The sequence below is a fragment of the Panulirus ornatus genome, chromosome 1 (assembly GCF_036320965.1).
Source record: "Panulirus ornatus isolate Po-2019 chromosome 1, ASM3632096v1, whole genome shotgun sequence".
Classification (NCBI taxonomy): Eukaryota; Metazoa; Arthropoda; class Malacostraca; order Decapoda; family Palinuridae; genus Panulirus; species Panulirus ornatus.
The window spans coordinates 69,515,945-69,543,581 of NC_092224.1; the positions used below are offsets into that span (position 1 = coordinate 69,515,945).

At 40.7% G+C, this 27,637-nt stretch overlaps 1 protein-coding gene across 13 annotated transcripts in view; it reads left to right on the top strand.

Annotated features, from left to right (window-relative positions):
• Asator (tau-tubulin kinase asator) overlaps window positions 1-27,637 on the top strand; it is a 595,476-nt gene that overhangs the window by 346,014 nt on the left and 221,825 nt on the right. For 11 of the 13 annotated variants that reach the window (XR_011712966.1, XM_071663284.1, XM_071663303.1 and 8 more), the window contains 6 exons: window positions 8,470-8,599; window positions 12,205-12,344; window positions 22,387-22,506; window positions 22,638-22,789; window positions 25,249-25,420; window positions 26,089-26,202. Coding sequence is in view for 12 of the 13 variants with exons in the window: in XM_071663284.1 (XP_071519385.1) it covers window positions 8,470-8,599; window positions 12,205-12,344; window positions 22,387-22,506; window positions 22,638-22,789; window positions 25,249-25,420; window positions 26,089-26,202 (828 nt within the window). In the remaining variant the exon portion in view is untranslated. The remainder of the gene's footprint in view (window positions 1-8,469; window positions 8,600-12,204; window positions 12,345-22,386; window positions 22,507-22,637; window positions 22,790-25,248; window positions 25,421-26,088; window positions 26,203-27,637) is intronic. The other 2 variants (XM_071663223.1, XM_071663293.1) reach the window with 2 other exon arrangements.

A 27,637-nucleotide genomic window follows, 5' to 3' on the forward strand; every position in this document is an offset into this window, starting at 1 on the left:
CACACCATGCAAGAGCAACATATGTACCCACCAGATTGATGACTGTAGACAGTGAACAATTCTTCGAATGGTACAAAGACAGGGACAGCAGGGGGCATAACACAACACACTAATGAATGTGTTAGAAAAGATGTTAATAAGTACTTCTGTAGCATCACAATAGAAGAATGCAGTGAATTGAATAATGAAATGGTGTATGATAACAGCGTACAGACGTTTATATATATATATATATATATATATATATATATATATATATATATATATATATATATATATATATGTATATATGATTAAGAAAGTTAAAGAGATAGGGCCCTACGAGTGTAAAACTCTCTCCCTGTACTAAACAAGCAGGTAACTGTAGAAACAGCACGTTGCCTGACGTACAGAAACACAGCACACAGACAGACAACTCGTGAATGATCACGGTAATACATTCGATTCGCAGAGCACAATACGTGACTGAAGTCCCTCACCAGAAGAGCACGTGCCACTGATCGCGCCACACAGCAGCAGCGGCGGCGGATGTTGGTGGTGGTGGTGGTGGTGGTGAGGCCAGTAATAGCGTATTTTGCCCTCATGGTGAACCTGACGCCACTGAAACATAAGACGCGTGCCGGGGGATGAGACAAATCCCGCGCACCTCCTGTGCCAAATGCGTTGTCCACGTCTTGGCGTCCCTCGAGCTGCAAGATAATATTACTTGGGTATTTCGTCGTACTGCTCGCTGGCCAGCCCAGCCCTCACTCGTGAAGGACGATGCCCTTGACAGTTGACTCAGTAATTTAAATGTCTTTGTAGTCGCTTGAGCACGACGGCACAACACTTCAGCAGAACGTCATGACCTTGAATCACGGTATGAGCCTTGAACACGATTATATGACCCTTGACCACGATGACCTGGCCTTTGACCAGTCACTTAAGGGTCAGATCAAAGGCCAGGCTACCATTTAGGGTAATGTATATGTATTAATGACAGTAATAATGGGTCATCCTGTATCGATATTCGCAAGCGACACTATACCGAGAAGTAAAGCTGCAGTAGAAATTGAATGTTTGTAACTGAAGACCTTGACGGTATGTTGAGCTCACAGGTAACAAATGAAATTTTGATAACAGTGATTTTCAAACTTTTGCTCATTGGTTGTAGAAACAAAATAAAAAAAAAGGAACTCGCTTGAGCTGTATAACACTGACGAGGAAAAAAAAGGCGTGTTTATTTCCTTCAGAAAGCGGAACTTAGAATCTGTAAGGTAAGCATCGTTTTTGAGCTTAGAATCTGTAAGGTAAGCTTCGTTTTTGTTTCATCGGCAAGGCATTTGAGTTCGGGTCCATTAAGGAATAGGGGATCCATTTTATGTCACAATGGACTGTATTACGTAACACAAGTTTGTATGGAGAAAATAACAGGATCAGTAGACTACACGATGTTGTCCCTACTAAACTGATGCCAGGCTGTTGGTACTGCTGGACCCTTGAGCAATGTAGAGAGGTTGATTACTTGTGTGGTCAGAGCACAAGAATACTTCAATCTCAGTTTGTAAGAAAATGAACATTTAAGGGATAGATTCAAACAAAGCCTGCGTGAGATGGCATACTTTTCTGTTAATGATAACACCTGAAATTCTGAGATGAGTTTGCATTTTGTGGAGACACTTAAGCTTATGTATTGGACAAACTTGAGTTATGATTATCTGCCAGGTGCATTTGACAGAGGTCCATTGAGATCTCTTGTAATCCGTTTTGCATTACCGTTTACAGGATGCTGGCAGAGGCGAAAACTAAAACGGTCTAAAAAACTAATCCTCTCCTCACATTATACTGATTCGCCCCTACTAGGAGTATTATGGTTTAATTTTGGTCACTTTCTCGAAATAAAACAGATAAGGGATAGCACAGCAGCAAGTTAACTCCTTGACTGAGAAAAGATATATATCATTTAGAAAGCCTGCAAGACAAAATAATTTAATTTAGAGAAATGAATGCAAAGAATTCTTTTAATATAGATGTGTTAGAGTATTAAACGCGTCGCGTATCTTGTTCTGCTGAGGTACATATGACTGTATTAGTCTGATTTCACCCACAGAGATAGACATAAATGCGATGAAGGTTATCAGTTCACATCGACTGTAGCGAAGCGCATTTTTACAGGACTTCTGACATATCAAGTGTCTTGCCAGCAAGAGTTGTTAAAAACAACACCATAACTACATTTGAAAATAGACGACGAAAACCAACCTGTGTAGATTCACGACAGGACGTTCTTGCATCTTCGTACTATAAGAATTAATCTTTATCTGCTTTCATCTTATTACAAGTGGCCTCAAACGGACTGTCATTTATAGGGTTAGGCGGAGGCAAACACTTGGCCTATAGTGAGGGTTTGCTTTATACTTCGGTGTATTTCAGGAAAAAGTAAATTGATAAACTGAAAATTATCAGCGATGTTTCAGGTACCAAGGAACGTAAGAATGACCTAAATATATTCTGACAAAAGGTACAGAAGCTGGGGACGAATCTTACAAAATAATGATAGTAATGATGATGATGATGATGATGTGTCAGAAGTGGAGGGAAAAAGGCGAACCGCGGGACCAAATTAGATATGGAAGGCGGGAGTGAAAGAGATTTTTAGCATCGTTACTTGAACATGCAGGAGCGTGAAAGGCGAGCACATGAAAGAATGAATTGGAACGATATGGTATACAGGGATTGATGTGCATATGAAGTGTCCGAGGTAAACCATGGAAAGTTCTGTACAGGGAGCTGTGGTTTCGGTGCATTACGCATGACAGCTTGAGAATGGATATGAGCTGATGCGACCTTATTTTGTCTGTTCGTGGCACTATCTTGCAAACGCGGGAAAAGGCGATCAAGTAAAAAAGATACTTAGAGTTAGGCCATTAGTACTTACATGGACACAAAAACAGTTTATAAGTAAACAGCAACTTTTATTGCAAATTATAAAAAAATGGCAACAGTAGAAGGTAATTCCAGGAAGAATGCTGGAGATTGAGAAGAGAACAGGCTAAGAAATCCGACTATAATTAACGTGTTTGTACACTGCGAGGAGGGAGTTTTTTCTCGACATTTCTCTATTTTTTCTTTTTTTTTCTGCCTTCTGAATGCTAACCACATTTACGACATCCTCGTTTAGTTTATTACTTTCATCCACCACCCTTATACCATAAAATTCTTCACATATTTTTTAAAGAAATTCTTGCTAAATTTCATGGTATTTCCTGTGGTTGTTCTATCCCTATATTTCTTGAAGACTGTGTACGTTACCGATCTGTTTTCAAACTTTAGCTTAACTGTTTTGATCAAATCGCCCCTCACTCTTCTCAAGCATTTTCCAGTACTTCAGCTCTCTTGATGTTGGCAAAATCTTTAATGTTCCTCTTTCAACCTTCTGTATTAGCCAGCTCTTGGGCTTCTATAGGTGCGGTAACCAAGCTTGAGAAGCGTATTCTAGTTTTTGCCTTATGCAGGATGTGAACATGAGGCAGTGGGTGGTGGTGAGGACATGATTTATTGGATGTTAGTGAGGAAGCGAGGCAGTGGATGGTATCGAGAACATGAGGTAGTGGATGGTAGTGATGACGTGAGGCAGTGGATGGCATTGAGAACGTGAGGCAGTGGGGTGTTAATGAGGACCTAAGGCAGTGGATGATAGGGAGAACACGAGGCAGTGTATGGTTTTGAGAACATGAGGAGTGGATGGTTGTGAGAACATTAGACAGTAGTTTGTATTGAGGACATGATGCAGTAGATTGTAGTGAGGACATGAGACAGTGGTTGGAAGTCAGAACATGAGGCAGTGGATGGTGTTCAGAGCATAAGGCAGTTGATGGTGAGGACATGAGGCTGTAAATGGTGGTGATGACATGCGGCAGTGAATGGTAGTGAGGACATGAGACGGTATGTGGTAGAGAGGACATTAATTAGGCAGTGGATGATAATGAGAACATGAAACAGTGGATGTTATTGTGAACATGAGACTGGATGATAGGGAGGTCATGAGGCAGTGGTTGATAGGACTTCAGGCTGTGGGTGGTAGTAAAGACATGAGGCCGTGAATGTTATTGAAAACATTAACTACTGATTGTATGATAGTGAGGACATGAGACAGTGTATGGTAATGAGGCCATGAGACAGTGGATGATAGTGAGGGCATGAGACAGTGGATGATAGTGAGGACATCAGGCAGTGGATGGAAATGAGGACATGAGGTAGTGGGTGGTAGTGAGGACATGAGGCAGTGGATGATAGTGAGGACGTGAGACAGTGGATGGTAATGAGGACATGAGGTAGTGGGTGGTAGTGAAGTAGTGGATGGTAGTGAGAACATGAGGCAGTGGATGGTGTCAGGATATGAGGCAGTGGGTGGTGTCAGGACTTGAGGCAGTGGATGGTGTCAGGATGTGAGGCAGTGGATGGTAGTGAGGACCTGAGGCAGTAGATGGTGTCAGGATGTGAGGCAGTGGATGGGGCAGTGGATGGTATCGAGAACATGAGGTAGTGGATGGTAGTGAGGACCTGAGGCAGTAGATGGTGTCAGGATGTGAGGCAGTGGATGGTGTCAGGATGTGAGGCAGTGGATGGTATCGAGAACATGAGGTAGTGGATGGTAGTGAGGACCTGAGGCAGTAGATGGTGTCAGGATGTGAGGCAGTGGATGGTGTTCAGAGCATAAGGCAGTTGATGGTGAGGACATGAGGCAGTGGATGATAATGAGAACATGAAACAGTGGATGTTATTGTGAACATGAGACTGGATGATAGGGAGGTCATGAGGCAGTGGTTGATAGGACTTCAGGCTGTGGGTGGTAGTAAAGACATGAGGCCGTGAATGTTATTGAAAACATTAACTACTGATTGTATGATAGTGAGGACATGAGACAGTGGTTGGAAGTCAGAACATGAGGCAGTGGATGGTGTTCAGAGCATAAGGCAGTTGATGGTGAGGACATGAGGCAGTGGATGGTGTTCAGAGCATAAGGCAGTTGATGGTGAGGACATGAGGCAGTGGATGGTGTTCAGAGCATAAGGCAGTTGATGGTGAGGACATGAGGCAGTGGATGGTGTTCAGAGCATAAGGCAGTTGATGGTGAGGACATGAGGCAGTGGATGATAATGAGAACATGAAACAGTGGATGTTATTGTGAACATGAGACTGGATGATAGGGAGGTCATGAGGCAGTGGTTGATAGGACTTCAGGCTGTGGGTGGTAGTAAAGACATGAGGCCGTGAATGTTATTGAAAACATTAACTACTGATTGTATGATAGTGAGGACATGAGACAGTGTATGGTAATGAGGCCATGAGACAGTGGATGATAGTGAGGACATGAGACAGTGGTTGGAAGTCAGAACATGAGGCAGTGGATGGTGTTCAGAGCATAAGGCAGTTGATGGTGAGGACATGAGGCTGTAAATGGTGGTGATGACATGCGGCAGTGAATGGTAGTGAGGACATGAGACAGTGGTTGGAAGTCAGAACATGAGGCAGTGGATGATAATGAGAACATGAAACAGTGGATGTTATTGTGAACATGAGACTGGATGATAGGGAGGTCATGAGGCAGTGGTTGATAGGACTTCAGGCTGTGGGTGGTAGTAAAGACATGAGGCCGTGAATGTTATTGAAAACATTAACTACTGATTGTATGATAGTGAGGACATGAGACAGTGGTTGGAAGTCAGAACATGAGGCAGTGGATGGTGTCAGGATGTGAGGCAGTGGATGGTGTTCAGAGCATAAGGCAGTTGATGGTGAGGACATGAGGCAGTGGATGGTGTTCAGAGCATAAGGCAGTTGATGGTGAGGACATGAGGCTGTAAATGGTGGTGATGACATGCGGCAGTGAATGGTAGTGAGGACATGAGACAGTGGTTGGAAGTCAGAACATGAGGCAGTGGATGATAATGAGAACATGAAACAGTGGATGTTATTGTGAACATGAGACTGGATGATAGGGAGGTCATGAGGCAGTGGTTGATAGGACTTCAGGCTGTGGGTGGTAGTAAAGACATGAGGCCGTGAATGTTATTGAAAACATTAACTACTGATTGTATGATAGTGAGGACATGAGGCAGTGGATGGTGTTCAGAGCATAAGGCAGTTGATGGTGAGGACATGAGGCTGTAAATGGTGGTGATGACATGCGGCAGTGAATGGTAGTGAGGACATGAGGCTGTAAATGGTGGTGATGACATGCGGCAGTGAATGGTAGTGAGGACATGAGGCAGTGGATGGTAGTGAGAACATGAGGCAGTGGATGGTGTTCAGAGCATAAGGCAGTTGATGGTGAGGACATGAGGCAGTGGATGGTGTCAGGATGTGAGGCAGTGGATGGTGTTCAGAGCATAAGGCAGTTGATGGTGAGGACATGAGGCAGTGGATGGTATCGAGAACATGAGGTAGTGGATGGTAGTGAGAACATGAGGCAGTGGATGGTGTTCAGAGCATAAGGCAGTTGATGGTGAGGACATGAGGCTGTAAATGGTGGTGATGACATGCGGCAGTGAATGGTAGTGAGGACATGAGGCAGTGGATGGTAGTGAGAACATGAGGCAGTGGATGGTAGTGAGGACCTGAGGCAGTAGATGGTGTCAGGATGTGAGGCAGTGGATGGTGTCAGGATGTGAGGCAGTGGATGGTAGTGAGAACATGAGGCAGTGGATGATAATGAGAACATGAAACAGTGGATGTTATTGTGAACATGAGACTGGATGATAGGGAGGTCATGAGGCAGTGGTTGATAGGACTTCAGGCTGTGGGTGGTAGTAAAGACATGAGGCCGTGAATGTTATTGAAAACATTAACTACTGATTGTATGATAGTGAGGACATGAGACAGTGGTTGGAAGTCAGAACATGAGGCAGTGGATGGTGTTCAGAGCATAAGGCAGTTGATGGTGAGGACATGAGGCAGTGGATGATAATGAGAACATGAAACAGTGGATGTTATTGTGAACATGAGACTGGATGATAGGGAGGTCATGAGGCAGTGGTTGATAGGACTTCAGGCTGTGGGTGGTAGTAAAGACATGAGGCCGTGAATGTTATTGAAAACATTAACTACTGATTGTATGATAGTGAGGACATGAGGCTGTAAATGGTGGTGATGACATGCGGCAGTGAATGGTAGTGAGGACATGAGACAGTGTATGGTAATGAGGCCATGAGACAGTGGATGATAGTGAGGACATGAGACAGTGTATGGTAATGAGGCCATGAGACAGTGGATGATAGTGAGGACATGAGGCAGTGGATGGTAGTGAGAACATGAGGCAGTGGATGATAATGAGAACATGAAACAGTGGATGTTATTGTGAACATGAGACTGGATGATAGGGAGGTCATGAGGCAGTGGTTGATAGGACTTCAGGCTGTGGGTGGTAGTAAAGACATGAGGCCGTGAATGTTATTGAAAACATTAACTACTGATTGTATGATAGTGAGGACATGAGGCTGTAAATGGTGGTGATGACATGCGGCAGTGGATGGTAGTGAGGACCTGAGGCAGCACAAGGAGACAGATGAAAGAATGGCCCAAACCACCCACATACACATGTATATACAAACACATCCACACATATATACATATATATACACATGTACATAATTCATATTTTCTGCCTTTATTCATTCCTGTCGCCACCTTGCCACACATGAAATGACACCCCCCTCCCCCATTACGTGCGTGAGGTAGTGCTAGGAAAAGACAACAAAGGCCACATTCATTCACACTCAGTCTCTAGCTGTCATGTATAATGCACCGAAACCACAGCTCCTTTTCCACATCCAGGCCCCGCAAAGCATTCCATTGTTTACCCTAGATGCTTCACATACCCTGGTTCAATCCTTTGACAGCACGTCGACTCCGGTATACCACATCATTCCAGTTCACTCTATTCCTTGCACACCTTTCATGCTCCTGCATGTTCAGGCCCCAATCACTCAAAATCTTTTTCACTCCATCCTTCCACCTCCAATTTAGTCTCCCACTCCTTGTTTCCTCCACCTCTGACACATATATCCTCTTTGTCAGTCTTTCCTCACTCATTCTCTCCATGTCACCAAACCATTTCAATACACCCTCTTCTGCTCTCTCAACCACACACTTTTTTTTTTTTACCACTCATCTCTCTTACCCTTCCATTACTTACCCGATCAAACCACCTCACACCACATATTGTCCTCAAACATTTCATTTCCAGCACATCCACCCTTTTCCACACAACCCTATCTATAGCCCATGCCTCGCAACTTTATAACATTGTTGGAACCACAATTCCTTCAAACATACATGTTTTTGCTCAGAGATAACGTTTTTACCTTCCACACATTCTTCAAAGTGTGTGTTTGTGTGTGTGTGTGTGTTGTGTGTGTGTGTGTGTTTGGTTTTACATGCAAATATGTTTTAGCTCAGGATAGTTATACTCTCATATTCACTTTCCAGTCCAACTTCAGCATGGGCCGACTGCCTCACAATTGTCGCAAGACCTATATGCTGGACTTTGGATTAGCTCGTCAGTACACCAATGCCAACGGTGAAGTAAGGACCCCCAGAGCAGCAGCAGGCTTTAGAGGTAGGGTTGAAACTGTATGAGTCTTATATGTACATGCATATTGTCTCTTGAATATTATACATATATTTTTGTACAGTATATCTGATTACATTAATGGATACATAAATTTGTACATGAATGCATCCTTATCTTAGAAACTTATCTGCATAATTTGTTGCTACTCAGTTAAGAGGGAAGAACACTAAAGTCTTGTGCTCTTTTAAAAGCTATTTTGGGAAACTCACAACAAAATTCCCAAAGGAGATGGAGAGACATTTATCAACAAATTAGACATTAACTCATTACTGTGCTATGTACTCCCAGAGGCAGCTTTGTCAAGGGAAGGTTCATATGTAATAAACACTTACCCTAACTATCTTCAAAGAGGAGAAAAAATTATTTTGATAGTATCTAATGTCTGTCGGCTTACTTTTATGTCCTGCTCAAGCATTGTCATGTAAGCTATAATTAGGTCATTCAGTAATCCTAGACCTCCTTTGTTCAAAGTTTCACTAAGATATCATGACAATGAAAATCTTTGGAGGATCATTTTCTTTGTTTTCCATGCTTAGTCTGCCATTTGTCTCAGGAAAATAAGACCTATCATATATGCCCTCGTGAACGCACTTGACAGAAAACCTGAAGAACTACTTAATTGATGACCTAGATATGCAATGTCTCCATACTTGTATCTAAACACTCACTTAAGGCACTCTGAGAAATGATTGTCAGAGCACTGTAGAGGAGCTTTGTAGGGTAATTATGGTGATTCCAGTCATGTCCATTTTTTGCATTTTATATAATCTTTCCACATTCTGTCAGAAATAGCTTATTGCAAAAAAATTGAATGATATTTCTCTCCATTAAAAGTGGTAAGCATGCACACCTAGCGCAACCCCTTGCTCATATACCTGTTTTATCTTTAATTTTTTTTTCAGAGGTACTGTGAATAATTATTGATATTTATTGATATAGAAACATCATTGGCATGAGAAGAGTGGGAGGTGGGTTGATTAGAAAGGGTAGTGAATGGTGGCATGAAAAGAGTGGTTGGTGGGTTGATTAGAAAGGGTAGTGAATGGTGGGATGAAGAAGTAAGATTATTAGTGAAAGAGAAGAGAGAGGCATTTGGACGATTTTTGCAGGGAAAAAATGCAATTGAGTGGGAGATGTATAAAGGAAAGAGACAGGAGGTCAAGAGAAAGGTGCAAGAGGTGAAAAAGAGGGCAAATGAAAGTTGGGGTGAGAGAGTATCATTTAATTTTTGGGAGAATAAAAAGATGTTCTGGAAGGAGGTAAATAAAGTGCGTAAGACAAGGGAGCAAATGGGAACTTCAGTGAAGGGGGCAAATGGGGAGGTGATAACAAGTAGTGGTGATGTGAGAAGATGGAGTGAGTATTTTGAAGGTTTGTTGAATGTGTTTGAAGATAGAGTGGCAGATATAGGGTGTTTTGGTCAAGGTGGTGTGCAAAGTGAGAGGGTTAGGGAAAATGATTTGGTAAACAGAGAAGAGGTAGTAAAAGCTTTGTGGAAGATGAAAGCCGGCAAGGCAGCAGGTTTGGATGGTATTGCAGTGGAATTTATTAAAAAAGGGGGTGACTGTATTATTGACTGGTTGGTAAGGTTATTTAATGTATGTATGACTCATGGTGAGGTGCCTGAGGATTGGCGGAATGCGTGCATAGTGCCATTGTACAAAGGCAAAGGGGATAAGAGTGAGTGCTCAAATTACAGAGGTATAAGTTTGTTGAGTATTCCTGGTAAATTATATGGGAGGGTATTGATTGAGAGGGTGAAGGCATGTACAGAGCATGAGATTGGGGAAGAGCAGTGTGGTTTCAGAAGTGGTAGAGGATGTGTGGATCAGGTGTTTGCTTTGAAGAATATATGTGAGAAATACTTAGAAAAGCAAATGGATTTGTATGTAGCATTTATGGATCTGGAGAAGGCATATGATAGAGTTGATAGAGATGCTCTGTGGAAGGTATTAAGAATATATGGTGTGGAAGGCAAGTTGTTAGAAGCAGTGAAAAGTTTTTATCGAGGATGTAAGGCATGTGTACGTGTAGTAGGAGAGGAAAGTGATTGGTTCTCAGTGAATGTAGGTTTGCGGCAGGGGTGTGTGATGTCTCCATGGTTGTTTAATTTGTTTATGGATGGGGTTGTTAGGGAGGTGAATGCAAGAGTTTTGGAAAGAGGGGCAAGTATGAAGTCTGTTGTGGATGAGGGAGCTTGGGAAGTGAGTCAGTTATTGTTCGCTGATGATACAGCGCTGGTGACTGATTCATGTGAGAAACTGCAGAAGCTGGTGGTGACTGAGTTTGGTAAAGTGTGTGAAAGAAGAAAGTTAAGAGTAAATGTGAATAAGAGCAAGGTTATTAGGTACAGTAGGATTGAGGGTCAAGTCAATTGGGAGGTAAGTTTGAATGGAGAAAAACTGGAGGAAGTAAAGTGTTTTAGATATCTGTGAGTGGATGTGGCAGCGGATGGAACCATGGAAGCGGAAGTGAATCATAGGGTTGGGGAGGGGGTGAAAATCCTGGAAGCCTTGAAGAATGTGTGGAAGTCGAGAACATTATCTCAGAAAGCAAAAATGGGTATGTTTGAAGGAATAGTGGTTCCAACAATGTTGTATGGTTGCGAGGTGTGGGCTATGGATAGAGTTGTGCGCAGGAGGGTGGATGTGCTGGAAATGAGATGTTTGAGGACAATGTGTGGTTTGATCGAGTAAGTAATGTACGGGTAAGAGAGATGTGTGGAAATAAAAAGAGCGTGGTTGAGAGAGCAGAAGAGGGTGTTTTGAAATGGTTTGGTCACATGGAGAGAATGAGTGAGGAAAGATTGACCAAGAGGATATATGTGTCGGAGGTGGAGGGAACGAGGAGAAGTGGGAGACCAAATTGGAGGTGGAAAGATGGAGTGAAAAAGATTTTGTGTGATCGGGGCCTCAACATGCAGGAGGGTGAAAGGAGGGCAAGGAGTAGAGTGAATTGGATCGATGTGGTATACCGGGGTTGACCCACTGTCAGTGGATTGAATCAGGGCATGTGAAGCGTCTGGGGTAAACCATGGAAAGTTGTGTGGGGCCTGGATGTGGAAAGAGAGCTGTGGTTTCCGGCATTATTGCATGACAGCTAGAGACTGAGTGTGAACGAATGGGGCCTTTGTTTTCTTTTCCCAGTGCTACCTCGCACACATGAGGGGGGAGGGGGATGGTATTCCATATGTGGCGATGGGAATGAATAAAGGCAGACAGTGTGAATTGTGTGCGTGGGTATATATGTATGTGTCTGTGTGTGTATATATATGTGTACATTGAGATGTATAGGTATGTATATTTGCGTGTGTGGACGTGTATGTATATACATTGTGTATGGGGGTGGGTTGGGCCATTTCTTTCGTCTGTTTCCTTGCGCTACTTCGCAAAGGCGGGAGACAGCAACAAAGCAAAATAAATGAATAAATAAGTAAATAAATATCAGTAAGAATGATGATGATAGGCATGATTGCTGTTACAGAAGGATCTGAGTCTTGCTGATAAATCAGAAATGATATTTGGAGAAGTATGGGAAGTTAAGTATTGTATCAGTGAAGTAGACTATCATTCTTAACTGTTGGTTGACAGGAACAGTACGATATGCCTCCTTGAATGCTCACAAGAACAAAGAGATGGGGCGCCATGATGACTTATGGTCACTCTTCTATATGGTCGTTGAGTTTGTTAACGGTCAGCTGCCTTGGAGAAAAATCAAGGATAAGGAACAGGTATGTTTGCCTCTGTATAACTTGCTATAACTCCCTCTTCTAAAAGAGCTTTTTGAAAATATTTTGTCGAGGTTTTCACATTTTTTTGATGATACACTGTAATGTACATTATCTAGTTAGACAACCTTAGGGCTGAAAAACTGCTGAATTAGAGACCCATGGAAAATGAGTATCTTTCTTGCCAAGGGGTCCTGATAGGAATGAACAGATTACACCTCGACATGTGGCATTTTTTTCCCATTACAGATGCTCCTCAACTTATGATGGGGTTACATTCTGATAAACCCATTTTAAGTTGAAAATATCATAAGACAAAAATACAGTTAATACATTTAGTACTGTATATGTAACCTACCGAACATCATAGCTTAGCCTAGCCTACCTTAAATGTTCTCAGAACACTTACATTAGCTAACATTGGACAAAATCATCTCGTAGCCTATTATATGATAAATTGTTGAATATCTCATGATTGTAAAGTCAAAAAATCGTAGTCAAACCATCGTTAGTTGGGGGTCATTTGTATATACAAATTTATATAAGCTTTAGATAGCATTACAACTGTAATTATTTTGGTAAACTTAGCTATTTGATGAACTAAACTTTTGGAAATTAACAAAAATCTTATCAATGGAATTATTACATATACTAGAATAATGTCAGATGTGCAATAATTACATAAAACAATGTACACTTACAGAAAAGCAAGTCTCCCCAGAGTGAGCATATCATTGAATCTGAGGGAATATGTGGGTTATAAGTGGAATATATCAATCCAGGAAATGTCACTTGATTTAACGTACGAATTAGAGAATGAGATAAAGGATTTTACGTTAGGAAATTCCAGGGTTTTTCTTCTGATTTTTCTCAGAATTTCTTTGATTTTTTTTATATTAATTCAGATTAACCTGTTTTTCTAAAAGCTAATATTGAATAGCACTTCAAACAATATAAGGCAGATCAAGTTATAAAAACTGAAAATAATAGTAATGATTCATTGTATTCATTTTGTAATACTCTGATCTAATCCAATGCACATTTGGTCATTGGCGAGATGCTAACTTGTTAAAGACATGTGATTGATATTAATGTTCATACAGATTAAACTAATTGTGTGTCTCAAAATTTTCTTTCATAATTGTGAAATTATCTTTAAGGTATTTAGTGCCAGCCTGTGTTATCCATTTGTTTACTGTATTTGGTGTTGAGATATTTCCTAAAACCAAAACTCTACAAAAAATGTTCATATTTACATGATTTTTTTCTTGGCATCATCCACAGATATATATGAGTCCAAAACCCTTCTGGTAACTGATTTACTTAGATCAAGAAAAGCTGTTGTCATGGAAAAACATGGCAACATAGTAACAAAGCAAAGATGATCAAGATTTTACAGTACATTCATGTTTGAATGTTTAATGTTTTTTGTTATTGATTGTCTGTGTTTGTTTCAAGCCTTTATAAAGTACAATACTTCATTGTAGTACCTTTTATAGGCATACATATAACAAGAACAAACTGGTGTTTGGAAAGAATGTGCCATAGATCACTGTGTTTCAACATTCCAGAATCCTGTGATCTGTGTTATTTGTATACAACTTTTCTCTTCCTTTTTTTATGTATCAGGTGCCATAACTTAACTGAATTTTATGGAATGGGACTGGAAATGTGTACATCTTGCCTGAGGTATAGCCTAAGCCATTTGTACATAAGCTTATCAAGGTCAACTGATCTCATCTCATAGATTGTCATGTGCTTATGAGTGCCCTCATTTGTGTCACTTTCTACAAAGAACTTTATCAGCTTGTAAAATTGCTTCTTTATGTTATTAGATAATTGGAAAACCAAAACTATCTAATATGGTTACATAGATTACTCTCTGACCTACCCTTCATTAACATCCGTAGAATTTTAACTTTCTCTACAATCTTAAGTGAAATGTGCTTTCTTTACTTATATTGGCATCACTACACTCATCATTGAATCTTGGACACTAAGTGGCTGCCATTATAAGGGCTAAATATATAGAAATATCAAGTTAGAGTAGTGGGTACAACTACATATGATTCAAAATGAAAAAATAGTGGACTGTGGCGATGCAGTCATGCCTGGGGTGTGGCATCTCTCAGACTGTAGAATGGCAAGTTTCACAAGTGAATGTCATTTCACAGAGCAGCATTGTCCTCACACATATTGAAGAATGGTAATTGCTGAAGTATTGAATGCTGGACTAGAGATATTAGAATGTACATCAACAGAATTTCCTTCTTTAATTTGTCTTTTCTCCTCCTTGGCCTCTTCTATGGGCTGAAAGATATTCTGTTGAATATCTTCAGGAAAATCAAGATTAAAACATTCCATCCCATAGTATTTCAGGTTAGGAAACAAAGATTTCTTCACCCTTCACTAACCATTCGACTATGATTGCAGCTGCTCACTTGTTCCACAGCCAATCAGAGACCCTCACAGAGATGATATCAACCAAGTCGCTGCTAGCTGCTGATAACTCAACAGAATCATATAGGATCCCATGCTGTCAAGGGGCCTGCTGCTTGCTGCCAGACTGGCTCTTTTTTTCATTCCTTTGATTATCTCTTTTTTCATTTTTATGTTTACTGTATTGCTTATTGAGATAATGGTGCACTGTATGTATACTGTGGTCATTGTAAAAGGGTACTTACTTACTTCCTGTCTCAGGACTCTTTTCTTATCCTTAGGCTCATGCAACACTAATGAAGCTGGCCACATCCACCAGTTAGGGTTATAGGTCATTAAGTTGTAATTATTGCTATTTATGTTTATAACTTGTGTTTTTATGGTGAGTGAATTTTATACTCATGTTGCCCTGTCTTCTTAGCTTTATATATATATATATATATATATTTTTTTTTTTTTTTTTTTTTGCTTTGTCGCTGTCTCCCGTGTTTGCGAGGTAGCGCAAGGAAACAGATGAAAGAAATGGCCCAACCCACCCCCATACACATGTATATACATACGTCCACACATGCAAATATACATACCTACACAGCTTTCCATGGTTTACCCCAGACGCTTCACATGCCCTGATTCAATCGACTGACAGCACGTCAACCCCGGTATACCACATCGCTCCAATTCACTCCATTCCTTGCCCTCCTTTCACCCTCCTGCATGTTCAGGCTCCGATCACACAAAATCTTTTTCACTCCATCTTTCCACATCCAATTTGGTCTCTCTCTTCTCCTCGTTCCCTCCACCTCCGACACATATATCCTCTTGGTCAATCTTTCCTCACTCATTCTCTCCATGTGCCCAAACCATTTCAAAACACCCTCTTCTGCTCTCTCAACCACGCTCTTTTTATTTCCACACATCTCTCTTACCCTTACGTTACTTACTCGATCAAACCACCTCACACCACACATTGTCCTCAAACATCTCATTTCCAGCACATCCATCCTCCTGCGCACCATTCTATCCATAGCCCACGCCTTGCAACCATACAACATTGTTGGAACCACTATTCCTTCAAACATACCCATTTTTGCTTTCCGAGATAATGTTCTCGACTTCCACACATTCTTCAAGGCTCCCAGAATTTTCGCCCCCTCCCCCATCCTATGATCCACTTCCGCTTCCATGGTTCCATCCGCTGCCAGATCCACTCCCAGATATCTAAAACACTTTACTTCCTCCAGTTTTTCTCCATTTAAACTCACCTCCCAATTGACTTGACCCTCAACCCTACTGTACCTAATAACCTTGCTCTTATTCACATTTACTCTTAACTTTCTGCAGTTTCTCACATGAATCTGCCACCAGCGCTGTATCATCAGCGAACAACAACTGACTCACTTCCCAAGCTCTCTCATCCACAACAGACTTCATACTTGCCGCTCTTTCCAAAACTCTTGCATTCACCTCCCTAACAACCCCATCCATAAACAAATTAAACAACCATGGAGACATCACACACCCCTGCCACAAACCTACATTCACTGAGAACCAATCACTCTCCTCTCTTCCTACACGTACACATGCCTTACATCCTTGATAAAAACTTTTCACTGCTTCTAACAACTTGCCTCCCACAGAATATATTCTTAATACCTTCCACAGAGCATCTCTATCAACTCTATCATATGCCTTCTCCAGATCCATAAATGCTATATACAAATCCATTTGCTTTTCTAAGTATTTCTCACATACATTCTTCAAAGCAAACACCTGATCCACACATCCTCTACCACTTCTGAAACCGCACTGCTCTTCCCCAATCTCATGCTCTGTACATGCCTTCACCCTCTCAATCAATACCCTCCCATATAATTTACCAGGAATACTCAACAAACTTATACCTCTGTAATTTGAGCACTCACTCTTATCCCCTTTGCCTTTGTACAATGGCACTATGCATGCATTCCGTCAATCTTCAGGCACCTCACCATGAGTCATACATACATTAAATAACCTTACCAACCAGTCAATAATACAGTCACCCCCTTTTTTAATAAATTCCACTGCAATACCATCCAAACCTGCTGCCTTGCCGGCTTTCATCTTCTGCAAAGCTTTTACTACCTCTTCTCTGTTTACCAAATCATTTTCCCTAACCCTCTCACTTTGCACACCACCTCGACCAAAACACCCTATATCTGCCACTCTATCATCAAACACATTCAACAAACCTTCAAAATACTCACTCCATCTCCTTCTCACATCACCACTACTTGTTATCACCTCCCCATTTGCCCCCTTCACTGAAGTTCCCATTTGCTCCCTTGTCTTACGCACTTTATTTACCTCCTTCCAGAACATCTTTTTATTCTCCCTGAAATTTAATGATACTCTCTCACCCCAACTCTCATTTGCCCTCTTTTTCACCTCTTGCACCTTTCTCTTGACCTCCTGTCTCTTTCTTTTATACACCTCCCACTCAATTGCATTTTTTCCCTGCAAAAATCGTCCAGATGCCTCTCTCTTCTTTTCACTAATACTCTTACTTCTTCATCCCACCACTCACTACCCTTTCTAATCAACCCACCTCCCACTCTTCTCATGCCACAAGCATCTTTTGTGCAATCCATCACTGATTCCCTAAATACATCCCATTCCTCCCCCACTCCCCTTACTTCCATTGTTCTCACCTTTTTTCATTCTGTACTCAGTCTCTCCTGGTACTTCCTCACACAAGTCTCCTTCCCAAGCTCACTTACTCTCACCACCCTCTTCACCCCAACATTCACTCTTCTTTTCTGAAAACCCATACAAATCTTCACCGTAGCCTCCACAAGATAATGATCAGACATCCCTCCAGTTGCACCTCTCAGCACATTAACATCCAAAAGTCTCTCTTTCGCGCGCCTGTTAATTAACACGTAATCCAATAACGCTCTCTGGCCATCTCTCCTACTTACATACGTAAACTTATGTATATCTCCCTTTTTAAATCAGGTATTCCCAATCACCAGTCCTTTTTCAGCACATAAATCTACAAGCTCTTCACCATTTCCATTTACAACACTGAACACCCATGTATACCAATTATTCCCTCAACTGCCACAGTACTCACCTTTGCATTCAAATCACCCATCACTATAACCCGGTCTCGTGCATCAAAACCACTAACACACTCATTCAGCTGCTCCCAAAACACTTGCGTCTCATGATCTTTCTTCTCATGCCCAGGTGCATGTGCACCAATAATCACCCATCTCTCTCCATCAACTTTCAGTTTTACCCATATTAATCGAGAATTTACTTTCTTACACTCTATCACATACTCCCACAACTCCTGTTTCAGGAGTACTGCTACTCCTTCCCTTGCTCTTGTCCTCTCACTAACCCCTGACTTTACTCCCAAGACATTCCCAAACCACTCTTCCCCTTTACCCTTGAGCTTCGTTTCACTCAGAGCCAAAACATCCAGGTTCCTTTCCTCAAACATACTACCTATCTCTCCTTTTTTCACATCTTGGTTACATCCACACACATTTAGACACCCCAGTCTGAGCCTTCGAGGAGGATGAGCACTCCCCGCGTGACTCCTTCTTCTGTTTCCCATATATATATATATATATATATATATATATATATATATATATATATATATGCTTGTAAATAAAGGCAAGGGGAATAAAGAAATGTTAGAATTATAGAAACATTAAGTTTGCTGAGGGTACATGGCAAGTGATATGGGAAATTGATGACTGAGAGGGTGATGTTATGCACAGAGAGTCAGACTGAGGAGGAACAGTGTTGTTTAAGAAGTGATAAAGGGGTGTGTGGATTAGGTGTTTATTTTAAGGACTGTGTGTGAGAATTGCTTAGAGAAACAGAAGGATTTGTTTGTTGCATTTATAGAGTTGCAGAAAGCATATTGTAAGGTTGACAGAAATGCTCTATGGAAAGTGTTACAAATATATTGTATGGAATGAAAGCTATCAGAAGGAGTGAGAAATTTCTGTCAAGAAAGTGAGGCATGTGTGTGAGTTGGTAGAGAAGAGGGTGAGTGATTCCATTTGGAGGTGGTCTGCAACAGGGGTAAAGGTTTGTGATGCCACCATGGCTGATCAATATGATTATGATCTAGGGATGGGAACTCACCTATTTTGAAGTTCTTGACCTTTGTTATCATGTCTTCTTTCCTGTAGTTTCTGTAAGTCTTTGTAGTGGTTCTGTGGGTTGAGTGGCCTTGGCAGAGTGTTATCAGAATGGGTAAGTGGTCAGGGGAAAGTTTGTTTAGCATGCACCATACGCACATTGAAAATCCAAACTAACCATTCAACAATACATTCATCCCATTTCTTAAGAAATTCATCTGCAGTACCATCCACTCAAGCTGCTTTGCCTCATTTCTTCTTTGGCAGTGCTTTCACCTTCTCTTTTCACCAAACCACTTTCTATGACTTTTTCACTTTGCATACTTCCCCGAATTAAACACCCCACATATGCCACCTTATCATCAAACACATTCCACAGATCTTCCAGATTCTCTGTCTCTTAAACTCTTCTTACTTGCCCCCTTCACTTATATCCCTATATGTTCTCTTTGTTATTCTTACCCTGTAAACCTTCTTCCAAAAGTATTCTAATCCTCACAAGAAAAAATAAATATCTTATCCTGGGCTCTTACTTCAACAACCTCTACTCACAGATCCTATCACACCCAGCAAATATAACAACAAAACACATGCATACAGAAATTACCTAACAAGCACTATACAGCTGCCTCCTAACTCGGTCTTAGATACCACCTCACTGAAACCACACTCCTCTGACAAACATTAGTAACAGTTTACTTTCTATGCTTTGGACACTACCCTTCCTAACATTATAACAAACACTGATTGAACACATTGCAAAACCCTTCAAGCCTATAATAAAACTAAATCAGTTACTGCACAGTAGTCCTGCATTCTCCCCACTTAGACATACACTCAACATCATTCCGCTTTATGACCTATGATACTGCCTGAGCATTGCAGAAGCCGCATAAAGACAGAAGGGACTCCTGGGTCAGAAAGTAAGTAATAAGTGTAGATATACACACATCCATTGCTCTGTCCAGGGATTAAGTTCTGGAAAAACCTCCCACAAAAAGAAATTGCATATTAGGAAATCAATAAACATAGAGAAAAATGAGAAGTGTTCAGCAACTTTGTGGTCAATGCAGATGGATTCTCCTGGTACCTTCATGTTATGCAGCTTCTGACATTAAATAAAATTTGCTAACCATCCTTTACTTGCTTGAAATGGCTCTGGCTTTTGTTACATTGTATTTTGTATATAAATGCTTATAAATCATCAGAGCTTTAGACATGAGCTGAAGGTTACTAAGGCTGCATTTCTTCTTTGTCTCATGCTCTGTATAAAACAAGAGCATTTTCTCCATCTTCTCCGTAAGTGGATGTCAAACCCTTTTGCTTATCTTGGCAGAAAGTGGAGTAAGGTGGATCACAGCACTACAGATTTTGTCTTCATTCTTCTTTATGTAGCAGATTGTAAATTTACCCAGGATGTAAGCATGCCCAAGTGCTAATGTTCCCTCACCAGCATCAGCATGTTGTAAGGTTGCTAGCTTCATTTCTAAAGTCAAAAAGTTCTCTTCCATTTGATTATTGGTTCTGGGGTAGGAGATCTTGCTGGACGTTTGATTGCCATATTAACAAACATGAATACAGCAGGTTGCAGGTAAATTAAAGTAGGTGAACCTAAATCGCACAAGTAGCACAGAGCCACACACAATGGTAGTAACTGCGAGACTGACCCACTGGTGGGAATTTTGTGTGCTCCACCCAGGACCCACTCTTACTTTACCTGCCAATTCTTAATGTAGTTTTGATGCACTTTCTGTCACACACACAGCTGCATAGTAGCAGATCTCGACTGCATGTAAAGTGGAACTGGTTCCTCACATAACAGCAAAATTGCATATAGTGTTTTCACATAAACCATATATTATTTCTTGCTAGAATTTGTACCAAGAATTGCTGCCTCTTACACTTAGTATGTCTGTTAGTCTTTTAAGTAGTGATCTCTGCACAGAAGTAAGGAAAATTATCAATGTGGTTGCTATGTTGGTACAACAAAATGGGTTGTAAGTGTTGTCTACACTGTAGAATTGAAAATAATCAGTTTGATATGTTATTTTATTACTTGGACTTGGATAAGCATTAAGTACATAGTCACCATACAGAAGGTAAGGACTAGAATTGTCTTGCTGTAGTATAAAGCAGCCATACTGTTTTGAACCCTGCATAAGTGTCATCCCAGGAATGAATGTCAATGCTCCAGTCTCAGCCCTTCTCTTGTAAAGTCTTAGGCCTTTTACTTTATCGTAGTTGTCTGGATTTTAGCTTCTCAGTGTCTTCTTTTAAACACTTTTTTTTAAATACCATTGATCTCTGGTAAGAGAGTTTGTGAAGTAATCATTATGTCCAGACCCAAGAATCTTCTCTATGATGACAAGCCCTTATTAGTTAAGATGAACCCAAATCCTAGATTCTGGTTAAGAATGAAATGGTTGAATTTAGAAAGAACCCAATTGTCATTCACTCATGGAAGACCTCATCAAGACAGCATCTTGCTTTATGCACAAATAACCTCTTAGAGACCTTTTGGACTTCGCCAGAGATTTCCAGGGTGACCATTCATTTGTGCACCAGAGATTTCCAGGATGACCATTCATTTGTGCATCCTGGAACTTGAAATCCCTCTCAGTGAGAGATATCTCCTATATGGATAAAGAAACTCACTTCATTGGCTCAGCCTGGGTTTGTTAGTAGAGTAGATTATGTGGGGAAAGAGGCTTTTCCCTTAGAAACCTTTTGTTGGAATAAATTAAGAAAAGATGTCTTGGGCATTCATCTACTACATTCATCGGATGTTACCATAGTTTGGACATTGTGAATTTCCTCCCTGTGGTTCTGGAAATTCCTTCTTTAGGAAACAGACTTTAGTTTTCTTCAGATAGAATTACAGGTATTTAATTTTGGTTTGGGTTTAGGCTTCTTATCTGAGAGTTTTCTCAAGACCTTCCTTCTTTATTTGAGTATGCTCTTATGCTTGCAAGGCAGACTCCAGAGAAGAGAAATGTAGGTTTTGAAAGCTGAAAACTATTTTTCTCTGAGAGGGTGCTCTGTCAGCATGTGATGCTGGTTTTTGTACCTTACTCGGCCTTCTTCTTTCAATTTTCAAAAAACTTGGTACCATATGTGACCACTTTTAGGTTAATGCCATTGACCTACAACTTTAGTGTGCTGTTAGTGGCTAGGACTGAGTGCATTGAAAACATCACCTGTGGTGGGATCTGGTGGGCCAAGGGTAGGCCTAAAACGAGTGAGCTGCTGTAACCTCAGTTGAGTAGTTAGTGAAGGGTGGGGAGGGCAAGGGCTTCTTCACCCAGAGTAGTGAGGGTGGAAGGTCTTAACCCTGATTTCCTGGTGAGACAAAATGGCTCATGCTCATGGGACACCACCTTGGAAAGAGAGTTTTTTTTCAGTGTTCTTATTCTGCATTTCTGTTAAGTTATGAGACATCAAGTAATGCATTCTAATTGTAGGTGGGGTTGATGAAAGAAAAATACGACCACCGTTTACTCATCAAGCACCTGCCCTCAGACTTCAAGCAGTTTCTTGAACACATCCAAAACTTAGATTATCATGACAAGCCTGATTATGCTGTGAGTAGTGAGGAACATTTGTCTTTATATTTATCCTTTTTATCTTGTGATATGAGAGTTAGTGATATTATTCTTGTTATGGTAAGTCGTCATTTTTTTTTTAACATTAAGCTAAACTCAACTTTTTCTAGATGTTGTCAGGATTATTCGAGCGATGCATGAAGCGAAGGGGGATTAAGGAATCAGACCCCTTTGACTGGGAGAAGACCCCCACAGACAATTCTCTAGGCACCACAACTACAACTACTCATGCTGTCATCACCAAACCACAGCATGTAGACAGGTAGGAAATTTTTCCACTTGCACTCATGTCATTTTCACTGTGATTGGTTTTATGGATCGTATAACAGGGAAACACAGTGCATAAGACACTCACCTTTGGAGCAAGGAGTTAGTGGATAGTTTAAGTTGTGCTTGCTAGAGGGGAGTTTGAAGAGGTTATTGGGACTTGTTGAGGTAAGACATTCAGACTTCATGTCTTTTATATTTTTATATTTGTTGTCCATGGTCATTTGTCATTGCAATTTACACGTGACAGCTAGGTTATAGATGGAAGCAATTTAGCCTTTCTTTGTCTGTTCCTGATGCTACTTTGCTAATGTAGGAAACAATGGACAAGTGTGAAAAAAAGTATATATTTTTTATAATTTTTTTTATTATACTTAATCGCCATCTCCCGCATTAGTGAGGTAGCACAAGGAAACAGACAAGGAATGGCCCAACCTACCCACATACACATGTATATACATAAACGCCCATACACGCACATATACATACATATTCATACACATATGTATGTATATGTTGATATGTATATTTATGTACATGTGTGTATGTGGGCTTTTATGTATGCAAATGTGTATATGAGTGGATGGGCCTTTCTTTGTCTGTTTCCTGGCACTACCTCGCTGATGCGGGAAACAGCGATTATGTATAATAAAGAATAATATATAAATGCATACACACACATACACAGACATATACATATATACACATGTATATATTCATACTTGCCTTCATCCAGTCCTAGCGCTACCCCGTCCCACAGGAAACGGCTTCGCTACCCCTTGCTTCAGTGAGGGAGCACCAGGAAACAGACAAAAAAAAGGCCACATTCATTCACAGTCTCTACCTGTCATGTGTAGTGCACCAAAACCACAGTTCCCTATCCACATCCAGGCCCAAAGACCTTTCTATGGTTTACCTCAGACATTTCACATTCCCTGGTTCAGTCCATTGACAGCATATCAACCCCGGTATGCCACATCTTTCCAATTCACTCTGTTCCTTGCACTTCTCTTACCCTCCTGTATGTTCAGGCCCCGATTGCTCAAAAATCTTTTTCACTCCATCCTTCCACCTCCTGTTTGGTGTTCTGCTTCTCCTTGTTCCCTCCACCTCTGACACATCTTTTCTCACTTTCTCTCCATATGTCCAAACCATTTCAGTGCATCCTCTCCTGCTCTCTCAACCACACACTTTATTTCCACACATCTCTCTTACGTTTTCATTACTTACTTGTTTACAGTTTCAAGTGTTAGCAAGGTAGCTCCAGGAACAGACGAAGAAAGGCCACATTTGCTCGCATACATTTTCTGCTTGTCACATGAAATGCACAGAAACTACTGCTAACTATGCACAACCAGGACCCACAGACCTTTCCATGGTATCTAACAGCTACCTCATGTACCCTGGTTCAGTCCATTGACAACTGGCCATCCCCTTTATACCACATCATTGCCTTTCACTCTGCCTTGTGCATGCTTCTCACCCTCCTGCATGTTCAGGCCCTGATCAGTCAGAATCTTTTTCACTATATGATTCCATCTCCAGTTTGAGCTTCCCCTCTTGTCCTCTCCACTTCGGACACATATATCTTTTTTCAGCTTCTCTATCATTCTCTCCAAGTGTTCGGACTTTTTCATGCACACCCTTTTCAGCTCTCACAGGTACACACTTCTTTTTACCACACCTTTCTCTTACCGTTTGTATTATTCACTCAGTCAAACCACCTGACATCACACATTTTTCTTAAACATTTCATTTCCAACACATCTACCTTCGTCCACACATCCATATCTTAATCCCATGCCTTGCATCTTCACTACATCATTAGGACAACTGTACCTTCAAATACACCCATTTTTGCCTCCCCAGATAATGACCTCTCATTCCACACATTTCATAGTGCTTCTGGAAGCTTACTTCTTTCACCCATCCATGACTCATTTCTGCTTTTATGAGTTCATTCACTGCCATGTCCACTCCCAGATATTTAAATCACTTCACTTCCTCCAAATTTTCCCCCTTCATACTCACACCCCAACTAACCTATTTCATATATATGGGGACTAGATCTAATGTCTTACCTAAGCAGGTCCCAGTCTTTTCCTCTTTCAATTCCCTTCAAGCTGGCACCTCTTGAATCATCTACTAACTTCTTGCTTCATCTCTATCTTCCTTATGATTCCTTTACAGATGTGATGTTTACTATCAAGTTAGCTGAATAGATTAGTAATGTTTTGATTAATTCATGAACTGTTTTTTTCATCTAATTTCCTAACTGCTTTAGTTGTTATAGCTAGGTTGCATAAGCCAATTTGTACCTATGAAAATTGTATTATGCAAAAGTGAACATACATGACTTGAAATTTGATGGGAGTTAATGAGTCTTTAATTGACTCAAAATAAGAATATCAAACCAAACTCTGTTTTTAGATTGTTGCTTCTTTCTTATGACAGTCGAATGGTGTATGGTGGAGGTGGCATGACAGATAACATGCTTGATGACAACGTGTTGGGTTCTGTAGACAATCAGGAAAATGTTGAGGCACCTCACGACCGTGACCATGACCCACGAAGACGTCGACGAAGAGACACTGTTCTACACCAACCACAGCCTAACATCAATCAGGTGCGGCAACTGCATCATTCCCAGTGCTCCATTCTGATATTGCTTTCATCTTTATATAAGCTTATGGCTGTCTTCATCATGATACTTCTGTCTTATTCAAGCATTCAAACCTTTGTAGTTTCTGACAGAATTTTTTGTAAGAATAAGCATTTGATATTTGATAATAATGAGACCAAGGAGGTATGTGACTGATATTAAATAATCAAGTTCATCAGAACGTGGTGCCAGAGACACACTCTGCAGGCAGTAAGTCAGTGTTGGGATATGAGACTGAGAGGGGCTGGTGGGGTAGCTGGACCACAGTAGCATAGAACCCACTGCTTATATCTTTCTGCTGTACAAACTTCCCGCTCCTGAATTCATGTAACTCGTGTTAGTTTGGTGCGCCCACAGACCACAGTGTGGTGTTCTGGGATGCTGCGTCTTAGGTTCATGTCTGTCTCAGTATCACTGTCTGGTAATTTTGTATATCTCGAGTAGTGAATAGTAGAAAGATTGCTAGTGCTGAATACTTCAATGAGCACGTCTCTGACCCCCCACTAGTTAGTAAAGTTGGCAAATACACCCTGCACTAGTAATATATATCAGTGGTAGGCAAGCTGCACCATTCAGATTAAGCAAAGCCAGTCCCAGCATTCAGTTGGTTATTGTGAATTTGGCGTCTTCAGCAACAGGTGGAGACTAAGGAGCGGGTCCTCAACGATAACAACGTCAATGCCAACATCATCGCCAACACTGAGAAGGACACCAACGAGGTGGAGATGTCACCCAAGAAGAGAAAGGTACAGCCTGCTCTCCCTCAGTCTGGTCAGGGTGTCTTTGCTGTGGTTAGCCTCATCTCTGCTACTGTAGTCAGTCCTACAGAAGTTTAGCTTGTATCTGTCTTGTCCACTTTCTCTTGTTCTGTCTCTTGCCTTCTGCTGCTCTTATGAGTGTTTTTTTTTTTTTGTAATGATGCTAACTTAATATTGTAGAAGCATATTGTTAGTAGTCTGTTGTTTAATATCATAATGTTTGAATCTCAGGATTGTTAGTCAAATGCCTCCCCACCAACCCCCTCTGTAATATGTATATAACCTGTATCTATACCCTGAGCCCTGAATAGCCTTCTCCACATTAGGCTAAAGAAATGTAGAGTGAATCTCGTAATTTTAAAACCACGTATACTAGACCCCCACAGAACACAGTTGTGGGGTACTACGTTGTTTAATTCAGAAATTCTGTATTAGATAACTACCAAAGCTTTTTCTTATATATCATATTGTGTCAACAGTAATAAGTTCATTAATAAGGTCTGATGAAAAGTGAATCCTTATTGAGAAGGAAATTTCATATAAGAATGGTCAGTAAAAATAGAATTCTTTCAATATATTTTGTATTGGGAATTGTTTATTTGTATAATCATGGTAATTATGAATTGAGATAAAATGCTCTATTTTGTATATAGCTTGTAAATAGAATTGTTTTGGAAGGTAAACTTTATTTTGTATAAGGATAGAAGCATTTTCAGCCATAGTCTTCAAAACTTTACTGTGGGTTCTCTTGTTACTAACTCTCCTTTACTAGCTTGGTGCACCTTTCAGTCACTAACATATCTCCCAGAGTCGCATTACCTTACCCTGTAGTAACAGAACAGCAGTGTTACCTTTTAAAGTTGCCATTTGAATTTAGTCATAGTTAGATGTAATAGATAAATTGGCATTATTTTTTTTTTGCAAACAATGAAAGGTAAAGAAAGTTAATAGAAAATGAGTTGCAGCTGTATAAGCAAACATATCTGCAGCATGGTGCTATTATCTTCATCAAATTAACCAGACTGCAGTTATTCAGTTGGGTTGCATCTATATAGTAAAAACCAGACTCAACTGGCATATTGTACCAAACCACTCACCTGTAATATATTTCCCAAACCCAGTAACTTGTACCACAGTAAGTAGACTGTAACTCATGGAATGCCTTATGCGATATCCATAAGTTTGCATCACACCCAGCAATGTGTACTAAACAGAGTACTTTGTATCACACCCAGCACATTGTGCTACACCTAGCATGCATGCCACATCTAGTTCCAATGATGCAACTGCCATGCTGTGCTGTATTCATACCAGTGTTCATGGAAAACAAAATTACACACTAAACTATATCCAACACATTTTATCACATTCATCTTAATATCATACACAGGGCAATGTGCAGCATCTGGCACAATTTACCACA